The sequence below is a fragment of the Lissotriton vulgaris genome, chromosome 5, assembly GCF_964263255.1.
Source record: "Lissotriton vulgaris chromosome 5, aLisVul1.2, whole genome shotgun sequence".
Lineage (NCBI taxonomy): Eukaryota > Metazoa > Chordata > Amphibia > Caudata > Salamandridae > Lissotriton > Lissotriton vulgaris.
Window position 1 is genome coordinate 1,679,946,049 of NC_141693.1, and position 13,180 is coordinate 1,679,959,228.

Sequence of the window (13,180 nt, forward strand, 5' to 3'; positions counted from 1 at the left end):
TTAATGATGTATTTGCCCATCAATAATGTGTAGGCAAACAGATTGCGGAGGATATATGGCTGCCTTCTAGGCATCCAGGGTAGCAAAAAAATAAATAAAAATAGATAATGTGTAATATGTTTACAGGCAAAAAGAAGAAAAGAAGGCACTGATTAAATGAAACAAAACAGAGGCTACTTCTCTGGTTAGGACACAGACCTTCTATTGTAGGCTACTTACAGAGTTAGTAAACAGAGCAAAGGCTGAAAGCTTGAGAGTTCCTCTTCTCTTTTGCCTCATAGCCCTGAATGTCATCAATGGGAAAGCCCTACAGGTCTCATGTACCACATCATGATGTGCACAGACATGTATGTACAGAGAGTTGAGAGGAGTGCTGCACTTACAGAAGTTATGAAGTCAATGGGTGCTTCACAAATGGAACAACCTGGTACCCCAAAATGCACACACTCCAAAATGTATACACATGGATACCCCAAAAAGTATACATCAGGATACCCTCCTCTTACCTGTCTAACTGCACCTGGAGGAGCTCGAGCCTGGACTCCACCTCACTAGGCCCATCTTCGGAGGCCACCGGGGGATCCAGGGAGTTGTGCACTAGGGAGACGTGCTGGAAGGGTTCCGGGCAGGCACTGCTCCTCCGCTCACCCCAAAAACTGAACATGTTGGGGACCTCTATTGGGGAATCTGGAGCGAGAGATTGAAAAAAAGAAGAAAAAAGGAGATACATCAAATGAAAGGAGACCTTCCTCATCTCAGCCTGGCTTTGCCTCACCACCTATGATGGGTGGAAACATATTTTCAGGGGTGAAGACAGAGAGGTAGACAGGAGCTGTGCAGATGAAGGACCAGAGGCAGATGAAAAGCAGATGGGCAGGAAACAAACTAGAAAGCGACTGGCTGTACAGAGCTTTAAAAGAGATAGATGATAGAACGGTAGCAGTAAGGAAAAATGAGGCGGGCAAATACAATATGGAAAGATGGCAGGCAGGATCTAGACAAACAAGAAAAGTGTAGGATGAAGATTAGTAGGAGGGAGACAGACAGCACATTTAAGAGGAAGATGGGCATTAAAAAGAAGGTGCAATAAAGTATTTCGTTAGAATGGCATGAAAGAGGTCAGGAGAAAAGCAGGAGACAGAACATCAAGGAAAGGGCAGGAGGGAGAACAAGAGAATGATAGGAGTATGAAGCACAGGAAAGGGCCAAGAAAGAGACTGACTGGAAGAGAAGAGTTAAAGTCACAGAGGTGAGTGAGTTATGGGATAGAGAGAGGAGCATTAGCAAAAGGACAGACTGGGAAAGGAATGAGGAGCTAGAGAGAAGGATAAAAAAACAGAGACAGCAGATTGAAAAAGAAAGGGAGGGACATAAGGGAACATTGGGCTCGTAAGAAGTATGGGCATGTGAAAGATGCATGAGTATGAAAATACATAGAGGAAAGATTAGCGCTGGGCAGGAAGGTTACGAAGAGACATGAAAGGTTGAGAACCACAAAAGTAAGGATTAGAGAAATACAATTACAATCAAGGAGCAAAGGAGAAGGCAAAATGATGGTGAGACTAGGACTGAACATGAGATGACAGACAGCGACAATAGAAGAGAACGCATAAAGAACTGAGGTACAGCAAGGGGAAAAGAGGGACTGAGAAGAAACTGAAAGAGGAAAACAAAAAGTGAATGAAATGTAGAGGTAAGAATAGGGAATGATGCTACGCTGGGGTGCAAATCCTCTGAAGAAAAATACAGAATCAGAAGTGAAGAGTAGGAACATAATAGAAGACACAAAGAAAGAATAACAAAGGACAACGAGTGGTAGATGTCTTCCTAAAATCTCCTAAATATACAGTCTTAAAACCTTATGTGAAGAATGATCCATCCTCTTTAGAACTGTACGATTCATTTCTACATTACATTACAGCATTCTTGTTTGATCATCTCCTAATAAAGTTAGTATTTGATAACTTGACCTTAGTCTTATAACAAATATGAAGGTGGATTTAAAGTTGATTCCTCCTACCTGAGTATCCCTCCATGTTATCCACCTTCCTCCCAATTTCTCTCCCGCTCATACTGCTGGTGACCAGGTTGACCATGGCTGGTATGAACTCTTGCCTCTCAGAAGCCTCAAAGTGCTCCATCTTGACGGCATTGAGGGGCTTGGTCTCATCATCACTGTTTTGGGAGCAGGGAGTGTTAGTACTGCAGAGCTCGTCCCAGTGGTCTTTGTTGATTGGGCCCTGGAGATTGGTCAGCTCGGAGTACGTATGGTACTGCTCGGCATCAGAATTCCCGTCATCCAGACCATCTAAGAGAGATGTGAGGCCAAGCCATCAGTTAAAGGTCAGCATATTTCTGAGCAAGACAGTGGTTGCATTTATTCTCGCACCTAATATTCCTCCATCACCTTTCTTACACCCCACTCTCTACTCTCAGTTTTCATTTTCACATCTTCATTGTCTCAATCTCCTTTCTCACACCTTATGCCATATCCTTCCTCTCACATCTTAAATCATCACACCTAGTGCATAACTTGAGCTGATGTTAGACGGTGGGGGCCAAAGGCACTCATATTCGGGGACCAGTATTTATTTTGTCCCCTCAGACTATGACCCAGAGCAAGAAAGTGAAAAACACTTAAGGGTAAAGACGAGGGGACAGAAAGACGGACAAAACATGAGAAATGAAGAGAGCAGGAACCAGCAAGAGTAATGCAAAGGGGCAGGGAGAGTCTGGTGGAAGATTAAAGAAGAATAAGGTGGAATCAAGACTGTGCAGCTTTGGTATTCAGCAGCAGCCATGGGCTTCTGAGCAAAGATTAGATTCCTGGCACTTGTTCTTTCACAAACTAAGCGCTGCTCACATCTCCGTTTCTATTCTTACACCTGACATGCCTTAATCTCCCGTCTCACACCTAAAGTCTTACCTCTGTTCTTATACTTCATGTCTTCTCCATTCTCAAGCATCACCTGTCTCATCTCTGTTGTTATGGCTCACATGTGTCTTTTCAAGATTTCAAACCAAATCATTACTCCATTTTCAGCCCTTTTTATTTTTGGGGGAAAGTCCGCAGGCAACAGAAAGTGTTCTACATCTATGAATATGCAACTGGTGTCTCTCTTGGGGCCAATGCTCAAAGGTTGTGAACCCTAAACAAAATGACTGTAACTAGCTGCACACAGTGGCCCAAACTTCATTCAGAAACATAGTTGTAGAAATGATATTTTGCATGTGAGTACCTGATCTATGACCTCTGTATATGTTCCTGGTCTAGGAATTATGAATACCTAGTGGGTAGCTAGGATGTCATTATGCACATAGCCAAGCTTTGGTTTCTGTATACAAATGCATTATTTCAGGTTTCAGCATCTGAGATCAGTGTAAAGTTTCAAATGTTTTACCCAACTTGGCTAAACTCAGTCTATATTTCGAGCCTATTTCCTGGGATTCAGGATAATGGTATTCTGAGTGCCGAGTTAAGTTCTAGTATATGTTTACAAACTATGTTTTTTGTACGAGTTTATATAGTTGCTTAGCTATGAAGTAGCTTATGTGAGGTCTAAAAATGATTGCGGCATATGCACTTAGTCACTGATGCTAGTACCTGATATATGTTTACTATATTGTTCTACTCTATACTTCTTGTACTTCTGAGCTCAGCTATATATGCATCAGCAGTAGGCGTTGTTTGTACATCTTAGTTCATTCTATACTTCCTGAATATGTCCTTGAGTTTCGAATTCAAGAGTGTCTGGTCATAAGTCTAAAGGTGCATTTGAATACCTGCGCCTGGGACTTCTGTAAAGGGTAAAGGTCATGCAAGTGTGAATGCAGGACACTGCACCATATGCTATCCGGTAGTTTTTTACTGACGCAGTTAAAGTTTTCTACTGTAAGTAGTAAAGGGTTGAGGCGGCAAGGGAAGAAAAGCAGTGCCACTAGTAAGAACATGCTTGGAACTCTTTGTTCTTACCTGGTTTGTTCCTCCTTCGCGAAACTTGTTTCCGTTTCTTCGTCCGGCGGTAGTTGCTCTCATAATCCTGACTCAGAGGAGAGCGCGGGATGCTATCTGCCTAATAAAGGGAAGTGTCGGAACATAGGTGGAGATATGATTTTATGTTTTCTTTGAGCCATGGATAACAAAATACAATAAGCGAAATCAATGGCTGCCTACGAACAAGGCTTTCTCAAGTAACAGTGACGGACAATGTCAAGGATTCTGGGTACAATCCGACCTTAACAGCCACAGAGGAGTAGTCAAAACCCATGGTTTTAAAATCTGAAACAAATTTGTTTCGTTTTCGCAAAGGACTCAAAACTCTGTTTTTCAATCAATGAGATGTCGTTATCAGCTAGCTTCAGTATGCCTATCCTTTTTCCTTCTTGAGTCTGTCCCTGGCGCCGGGAAACCCACTGCGGGTAGCTGTTGCGCGTTACAAATTTGAATAAATAAATAAAAAAAATAAAAAAATAAAAAAAGGGTCTGTAATGCTAGGGTGGGCGCAACATCCACCATCGACAGTCTGCCTGCAGCTACCTTGCAAAATTCAGCCAATCAAAATGACTGCAACCTACAGATTCAAACTCTTTTCCCTTCGTGGCGAAATCATTTCGCGAGTGTCGTACAGCATATACTCTGGACTGTAAAGCGCTTTTGCTCGATTTTAGAGGTTGTCATTTACATTCATTTATATGATTTCTTCTGCTGCCTTAAAATGGAACGATGGGAAATTGTGGAGCGCATTATAAGAAATAATCCTTAAATCCAGTACATCAGTGGAGAAGTACACATGCAGTGTCTCAAAACAAGTAGAAAACCTTACAGACACTGTGGCCATAAGGATGTTAGCAAGTTGACCGACGAATAACTCATTAGGCCTATCTTTATGTCAGTGTAAGGCAGTCTGAGAAATCCACACTTTGAAAGTACTGCTGGTATAATGAAAGTGTTTGTCATGTAAAACTTAATACCCTAGTTCTCCTTCTCCTAAATACTATGGGCTTCAAAGACTTCCTATTGTTAGTTCATTGTAGCCCTGGTGAGCATGATCATACAAGGTCAGACGAGTTCGCCTCATTGCGATTGACCAAATATTCTGCTGACCAATGAAACTTGTTTGAAAATTGCACAGCCTTCATTAAGGTACTTTTTTTTACCATGGCTCTAATTATAAGAAAATAATGAATTTCCTGTTCGTTAACACCCTACTTGGTTGCAGAAACATTATGAAACTCTTCCACCAGAGAATCTGCAGGCAGAGAACAATCTCAACACAGCTCAAGCAACTGACAGAAACCGAGGATCACAGACATTGCTGCATCTGTCCACCGGGAAACACACCTGGACAACTTTATAATATTTGAAAAAGTTGTAGTGCTGCTGCATAATTGGGTAGAATGCTTTCGAAGATAAATATGTACATTTTCAGGTGAGTCACCTCTAATGATTAGCCAGTCAATGATTGCTACAATTTCTGTGCACACACAAAATACTGCTCTTCCCAATTCCCACCTTTTTGCATTGGTAGGACTGGGGTCAAAAAAGTTCAATGTATAATTCTGTAACAGTTTGCTCTTGCAAGGGACCTATTACACTATCTCACTGAACTGTTTACCAGCCAGAAGATGGCAAGTCCTGCCACAAAATGGCCCCCATTTCTTTTACCTGACATGTGCCTCTTATGTGACCTCTGCTCTCACACAATCAAACACTCTAATTGGAGGTGTTTATGAGACTATGGGGGAAAACTCTTCACACGCCTGGCTTAAAATAAAGAAACAAATCAAACAAGGGATAAGAAACATTTGTTTTTAACTGGTAGAAAACAAACATTTTCAATGATTAATTTTTCATTACAGCCCTCTGCGTCTCTTTATTGTTTTCACCTCTGATTGCAAATTCTCATTGGAATAATCCTATTTATCACCGAATATATTGAAAGTGCACAACATCGTGGAGTTATTTTTCCAGATTTACCTTCTTCTTCTCGTCTCCAAGGTTGTTTTATAAAACAGAACACAGAATCTACTGCCTGAAGTACAAACCTGTTTTGTGATCGTAAATGCAGAGTCTGATTCGCTAAAAAGGTGTGTTTGAAGCCACAGAATACGTTTTTATATGTGTTGTTTTCATGTTAGGAGTCGGTAACCTTTTACAGACTGGTAAAATGGAATTGCGAATGACACTGATTTGCAGTTTGGAAGGGGCATGTTGTAGGCATCCCTTCTAAACTGCTTATCAGTATGTGATGTATTAATAATTTGTGACCATATTCTGGCCGCAAAATATTGAAAAATTACTAACATCTAATTTGAGGAGATAATACATTTGCAAAAAAAGAGATTTTTTTTCTTCTTTTTTTGAATTAAAAAAGTTTGTGGTTGCAAAGTGTGCAGTTAATAAAATGGTATGGAGTGGGACTACACCAAGTGCAAAAGGTACTTTCTGAATTTGAAATGGCTTCCCAATTGCAAAGTACATTTCACAAGTCATTGAGAATCGGAAAATGGCTTGAAAGGGGCGTCCTCCTCCAATTGGCTATGGCTTGTATGATTGGTTTGCACCAAATGAGATAACAATTCTTTAAAAGGAATGGTGGGGCTGATGTATCTAGCGTTTTTTTTGTCGCAAACGCTGCGAATCGCAAAATAGCAGGATGTGCGACCAAAAAAACCTGGAAATGCGATGTATTAAAAAAATCGCATCGCAAAATTAAGGAATTGCAAAATTTGAGATTCCTTAATTTTGCGCTACCATTTAAGGATAGCAATAAGCGATTCCTTAAATGGTATGTAAGAAAGAAGAAAGTTTTGCGATTTCACTCTAAGAAATCGCAAATTACCACCAACTTGTAGTTGGTGTTAATTTGCGAATTCTTGTAAAAATGCACTTTTTGAAATTTTTAAAAGTGCCATGTGACGCTCATACATGCCCTTAGGCCATGTATGTGCGCCATATGCGCACACATGTAAATTTCAGGGGTGCAGCAGTGTGTCCTTAAGACACTCTTGCACCCTTGAAATTCTTCTCAATTTGCGATTAGCAAATTGCGAATCGCAAATTGGGAATAACTTTCCATTCATTCCTATGGGCCTCCTGGCCCATAGAAATGAATGGGAAATTATTCCTTAATTGCGATTAGCAATTCGCTAATCGCAATTAAGGAATTTTAAGAAATCGCTAAAAAATAGCGAATTTCTAGATACATACCATTTAGCAATTCTCAAATAGTGATTCGCAAAAAATCGCTATTTGAGAATCGCTAAAGGGTATCTTGATACATCTGGCCCGGTATCCCTTTGCACAATAGAAGCTGTCCCTGAGAGACACTTTCAGTTGATAATATGGGCCACCGACTTTGGGAACAGCATGCTACCGTAAATCCTTTTCACTGAATATCAATTTTTTAAAAGTAGCCCATGTCTCTGTCAGGGACATGAGATGAAGGTTTAGGGGATGCTTTCAAAGAAAATGTTTCTTGCACGAGAAAGCGTGGGGAAAACAGACTCCTGAGAGAGGAACTCGGCACATTAAAAGAAGCAGGACCCACGAACGAATCCACCAAATGGTCTCCACAAATACCTGGAGTCAATACACAGGCTAGGGGACAAAGCGTTCCTGCGATCCACAGCAGGACTGATGAATGAACCCACCAGATGGTTAATACAAAAACACACCTCAAGGGTCAGATGATGAAATAGGAGGTGCCCACAAAGGAATCCGATAGACTCCTTGAAAAAAAAACGACTGGAACCGTATACCTAACCTGTCCACAAAGTCCATAGCCCTGAAGAAGACATTCCTTGAAATACACCACAGGCCCAACCTGAAGGTCGAAAGGTGTCAGTGCACTTACAAATGAGGTCAAGAGCTACCATTTAGTGCATTATGTGCGCGTAAAATTGTACACCACTGATGACGAAATTAATGATTTCATCGCCTTGAGACCCTACGGGTATGTAGCGCGCTTTATAAGTGTCATTGATTGATTGATCTGGACATAAATTTACGCTCTGACCACCATGAGAATAGGGCCAAGTAGTACTGCTGTAGACTACAATCAAGAGGGTTATAGTGATAACGTAGGACACTAGACATCCAACTCTGTATGTTTTTTCCTGTATGTTCTTGGATTACGTTCTTTCATATGTCTAACAATTCATGGTATGCAATGTTTTTGGTCTGTACACGTTTTGGCCCAAATGAATGTGTTCATAAACGTAATTTTTGTTAAATGGATGTAAAACACTTCATCTATAATGTGTGTTTGTGTCTACAACTGTTTTTTTAAAACTTTTAAACAATGAGTTGAGAAAGAGGACTCTTAGCTCATTCCCTTGAAATCGTTTTGATTATTCAGTTTTTTAGCGTGATATATTTTAGTTTACACCATGGCAAAACACTTTAAGTAAAAACAGGTTAAATCATTGATGCATGGAGAAACACTAGTTTGGTTTCTCCAATTAAGAAAACATTGGATTGATGGTCGTGGAGGTATTTTTCAATGATAAATTAAAAGAAAATGTTGGCATTCCCTAAATGCAAATGCTGCCATGGAGGTCTACTGTCCCTTGCAGGCCTCCATCTATGTGCTCGCAGCCTGTTCAACAATATTCACAATCAGAATCCTGCTCATTATAAAGGCAGAATTTTGCAAAGCCTAACGTATAGACATTTACCACTGCAACACTTTAGTACATCCTTTGCAATGCAAAATGTAGTTCGGGTCAGAAAGAAGTTGGTGTGCAAAAACCCTGATTTTTTTTTACAACCCAACCTTTGTACAATGGGTCCTTGCTGGGTAGACTAATCAGATCTGGAATGCACAAGGAATAACTCGGGTGGTCAAAGGTGTAACTTCATGACTGGGGAATGCTTACTTACCTACTGAGCAGTAATTTAAGACTGACAACATGGCTATGGGCTGTATGTCAGGATATCGAGGTCAAAGATATCAACCCGCACATATATCGACTCTTCAGTATTGACTACCAAGATATCCTCAAGTTCACTATGCATACGGAAGTACAGATTCACTATTTTCAACTCCACATCTGCTTACTTTGATGTTATGTTGGTTGTTGATATTCTGGAGAAAAGATATGTGCAGCTCAATATTGAATCTTGATTGTTATGTTAAACACGCCACAAAAAAAACTACTGATTGGTTTTAAATAGGAGTACCTAATTCTCTAGAAATTAACCTTTCAATTGCCTTTACCTGTGCAAAGTCAATCATTATGAGAACCATACTGACAATAGTATTGTCTTTTCAAACTTTGCAGAAGTCATGCATCTCCCTCTTTCCTCCAGTGTGGAAGATCCTTGATCACACCACCCTAGGCATGCATTGTCCATTCCATGTCACAGTTGTCTCCCTATAAACTGGTTTATTGGTTTCTGGTGGGAACCTTTTGTGTCCCCTGTTGTTCAACAGATAAAGGATAGTAGGTACTCATTGCCCTCTAGACCTATCCACTACATCACACTGATAAACCCCACAGACCACCGATGCTGGTTATGATCTTTTTTTAAGATGTTTAAGGAGTGCCTGTTTTAGCTGACACAAGTCTTATATAAAGAGGCCCAAACTTTAGATACGGATAGGAGGCCTGATTCACAAAAGGTAAGGTCAATTAGTTGGAAATTTGCTAATGTATGATTTATCCTATGATTAAAGCACATTTCTCATTTTTTAGTGAATCATCAAAGAATGCCAGGAGTACTGCTCAATCCCTCAAAACATGTGACAGTTGTGGTACCCACATCTGTAACTATTACAAAAGGCAAAGTTGTACCATGCATATTGAAATGGAACACAAATGTACTTCTTAACTTTTTGTTTCTCTGTGAAGGAAATAACTTTCATCCTGGAGACACCCCTTCTTCTACCCCCACGTTACTCCTGTTGGTGTTCTCTCCTATTTTCCAACCTGGAAACACACTCTCTCTTGCCCAGTGTTCCTTTCCAGGGTAGGAAATACCTGCAAACCTTCACAGGTGGACTCATCTAGGAACATGCACATACCCACTTCTACTACTAAATCTGTAAATAAGGAACCCCATGCCCCTGGAAGAATGTTCACACTTCAGATTGCACATAGAAATGTTTGCAAATCACGATCCCCTTCAATCAGGATCCAGAATTGTGGTGCCCAAACTTGGAATTTTGCAGATCTGAGTTGAATTTTGATGCACAAAATTCTGTTAGGTTTAGGCCTGTTAATATTTCTGACTTTATGCTGGAAATTTGTGAAAAGAAATAGTGTTTATGCATCCGTGAACATTTCAATAGCAATGGCCCTATAGTTGCTTTGGTTCTAACATAGCCTTCTTTAATAAAGTGCTGCTGAAGGCAGTATGGTTGGTAAATGATAATATGTAATATAAATGGTTCGCTGTGCATTTTGGAGGTTGTTTGCTTTCCAAGTATTGCTCTTGTCATAACCATGAATGCTTATGAATGCCATTATCTAATATGTACTTATATTTTACTTAGTGTCAAATATCCGTAGTGTATATGTAAACAAAACATAAATTGTGAATTTCGCAAAGGCCAGGTATTCTGTGTGCTCCTCTAAATTGGTCCACCAATGATCAATTTACTTTTTCTTTGGACAATACCTAAGAAAATGTAAACATTTTATCATTTTGCTCACTACTACTATATAGAGAGAGGCTATGCTCTATCATTTTCTCTCTAGAGCCCCACTTTATGAAACAATCTAGGACTGTGAATCTCCTTTAAAATAACAGTACACTTTCTCCCACTGTACACACACTCCCTTCATCAGGTAGGATTAACTCACATCTCTCAGATTGAATGTGATTTCCAGGTTGCTCCAGAAGCAGTCAGAAAAGGTGGGGTACATTTCCAAGACCTCCAGCAGGTCCTCACGCTGGATCTTGTGCAGGTCGCAGTAGGTTAATGCTCTCACATCGGCACTGGACTTCCCTGGTCGACCGTAGAGGTTGATGGGCTCACCGAAGATGTCATTCTTCCCTGTGGACAATGAGTCAAGGGGGTTAGAATCAGTAAGACAGTGGATGATAATAAAAAACCTAGAGCCATCCCAGTCATCACGTAAATAACTCAAGACAAGCAGGTGGCCTTCTTTTGAAGCACTGTTGTGCCTATGAGAACAAAAAAACATTGGCTGAGTGTACAGCTTAGCCATTTGACACACTGCTATAAAGTCTTATCTAAATTGATCATAGGTAGAAAGTGACCACCAGCATTGCATGTATGCATGCAGTGATACTTGTGTAGTGTGAACCTAGATGGGAAGAAGCAACGAAGTGCTCTACAGTGGGTGGGTGCCCAAGCGTACGTTTCCCGAGCATGTACAATCAGGAAAGTTGGTCCTAATTGGGGGTTCACCTCACCTTCAAACTACTATTACCTTTACCACCATTGTTTTATTAGATGAGGAATTTATATGAATGTAATTTTTCTGGTTAAGGATATATAGATGTGTAAGAGCCTCAGTCAAAAATAGTAAGTAAACCAACTCTTTTCTTGACAAGGAAGCTCAGTGGCGAGTTCATACCACTTGTCCCTCTGTTCGGGTGGACAGAGCGGAGTTCATGGAAGACTGACTCCACTTCCCCTTCTCAGATATTTGCAACCATTCGGTGCTCTCTCTCATCTACATGATGTTACATGGCTGTCATTGCAAAATAGGGGCTATTTTAGAAAGAGTTCCCACAGCTAGCAATTTGTCAGTACTTTTAAATTCAAATATTTTCTTTTGGCCACAATTTGCCCATGTTGTGGATTGAGCGCAGGTTTCGGTTCCATAGTTAATCTGTTATGATTAAAATATTAGCCTATGTTATAATGAAATGTAATTTTCTAGAGAGGTGCAGGTGCTGAGCACAACTATGTGTAAACTTGCTGCAATATGTCCAAGCAAATAATTACAGTCAGGACTTTGAATAGCTAGATTTGTATATGTAGACAAGGGATCCAAGTGAGAATCAGAACAGAGTCGAACTTTGAGTCACGCAAAGAGTCAGAAATGTGAAGGGAGTCAGTATCTGTATCAAAATACTATCACACTCTTCAGAAGTATCTAGGCATGAAGTCATGGGTCAACATAGTGAACGATTGGACGAAAGTTAAAAGTAAACTCGTAATTCATATGTTAGTTCTTCCTCATGGAGCTCTAGAATATATACAGTTTTTGTATATACGTGCATTTAAATACTATAAAGAACACTATGTCTCGGATCATCATGCACTTTTGTTTCGAATTCAGAGGTAGAGCAGTGGAGGTTTGTGCTTTGCAGCTCCTTTAATATATTTTGGCCTGACATTTATGGACCCCAAATTGGTACATGTACAAGTGTCTATGGTGTGAGATCTTTCAAATGTTGGGAATGGGCTAAAAGTAAGTACATTAAGATTAAATCAGGGGTGTGTTTCCTGGCTGGCAATGGAGTAGGATGCCTGGAGAGTAGCTCCCTAGCCGGCCGGAGGACCCAGAGCAATTTCTGCTGACTGAATGGCGGCCAAGCCATAGCATCTGGCGGCGACAGACCCTTGAGAGGCAGTGGTGGCAATGCGTAGCCTGATTTTGGCCGACACAAGAATTTAAGGGGGAATCAAATTGCTATGGATGATTACGGGATGAGTGCAAGCAAGACGGTGGATGTCAGCTGACCGATGAAGCCATGAGCTTAGTGCAGCAGTTACAGCATGTGGCTGCCTACCCCAGTGAAACTGAAACGCCAGGGAAGTCGACAAACTGTGGTCGGGAGACAGGTGGGGCGCCAGGGGGCACCCTGATGGCAAGCGGTCTGGGACTTTTCTTCATATCCTCCCTCTCTCCTTCCTCACAAACTAATCCCCGTGCAAGCAAAGATGACCAGTGTAGGGCCCGAAAATCCTCTCTGAGACCTCCTCCTGGACAAGGCTAGGAGGCTGCAGGGCAGATATCCGTTACTGGCATTTGGGTATTGTGTGTGGAGGTAGCATGTCCTCTTTCTTTTCCCTCCACTCTCCTTCATTGCTTGTGGACACTGGACCTTGGTGGTCGGAGAACAGGGCTAACACAAGGAGACGACGGATGGAGCACTGAAACTTTTCAGACACTCACCCCCAATCTCAGATCTGGGTTGAATTCATCATTGTTCTTTAGCTCACTTCACCACCAAGGTAAGACCCAGCCATATGCA

At 41.0% G+C, this 13,180-nt stretch overlaps 1 protein-coding gene across 2 annotated transcripts in view; it reads right to left on the reverse strand.

The window, feature by feature from the left end:
* KCNH6 (potassium voltage-gated channel subfamily H member 6) overlaps positions 1 to 13,180 on the reverse strand; it is a 997,202-nt gene that overhangs the window by 50,536 nt on the left and 933,486 nt on the right. For both annotated transcript variants that reach the window (XM_086923820.1, XM_086923821.1), the window contains 4 exons: positions 10,810 to 11,003; positions 3,974 to 4,073; positions 2,021 to 2,308; positions 507 to 687 (listed from right to left, as the gene is read on the reverse strand). In XM_086923820.1, the coding sequence (XP_086779946.1) occupies positions 507 to 687; positions 2,021 to 2,308; positions 3,974 to 4,073; positions 10,810 to 11,003 (763 nt within the window). The remainder of the gene's footprint in view (positions 1 to 506; positions 688 to 2,020; positions 2,309 to 3,973; positions 4,074 to 10,809; positions 11,004 to 13,180) is intronic.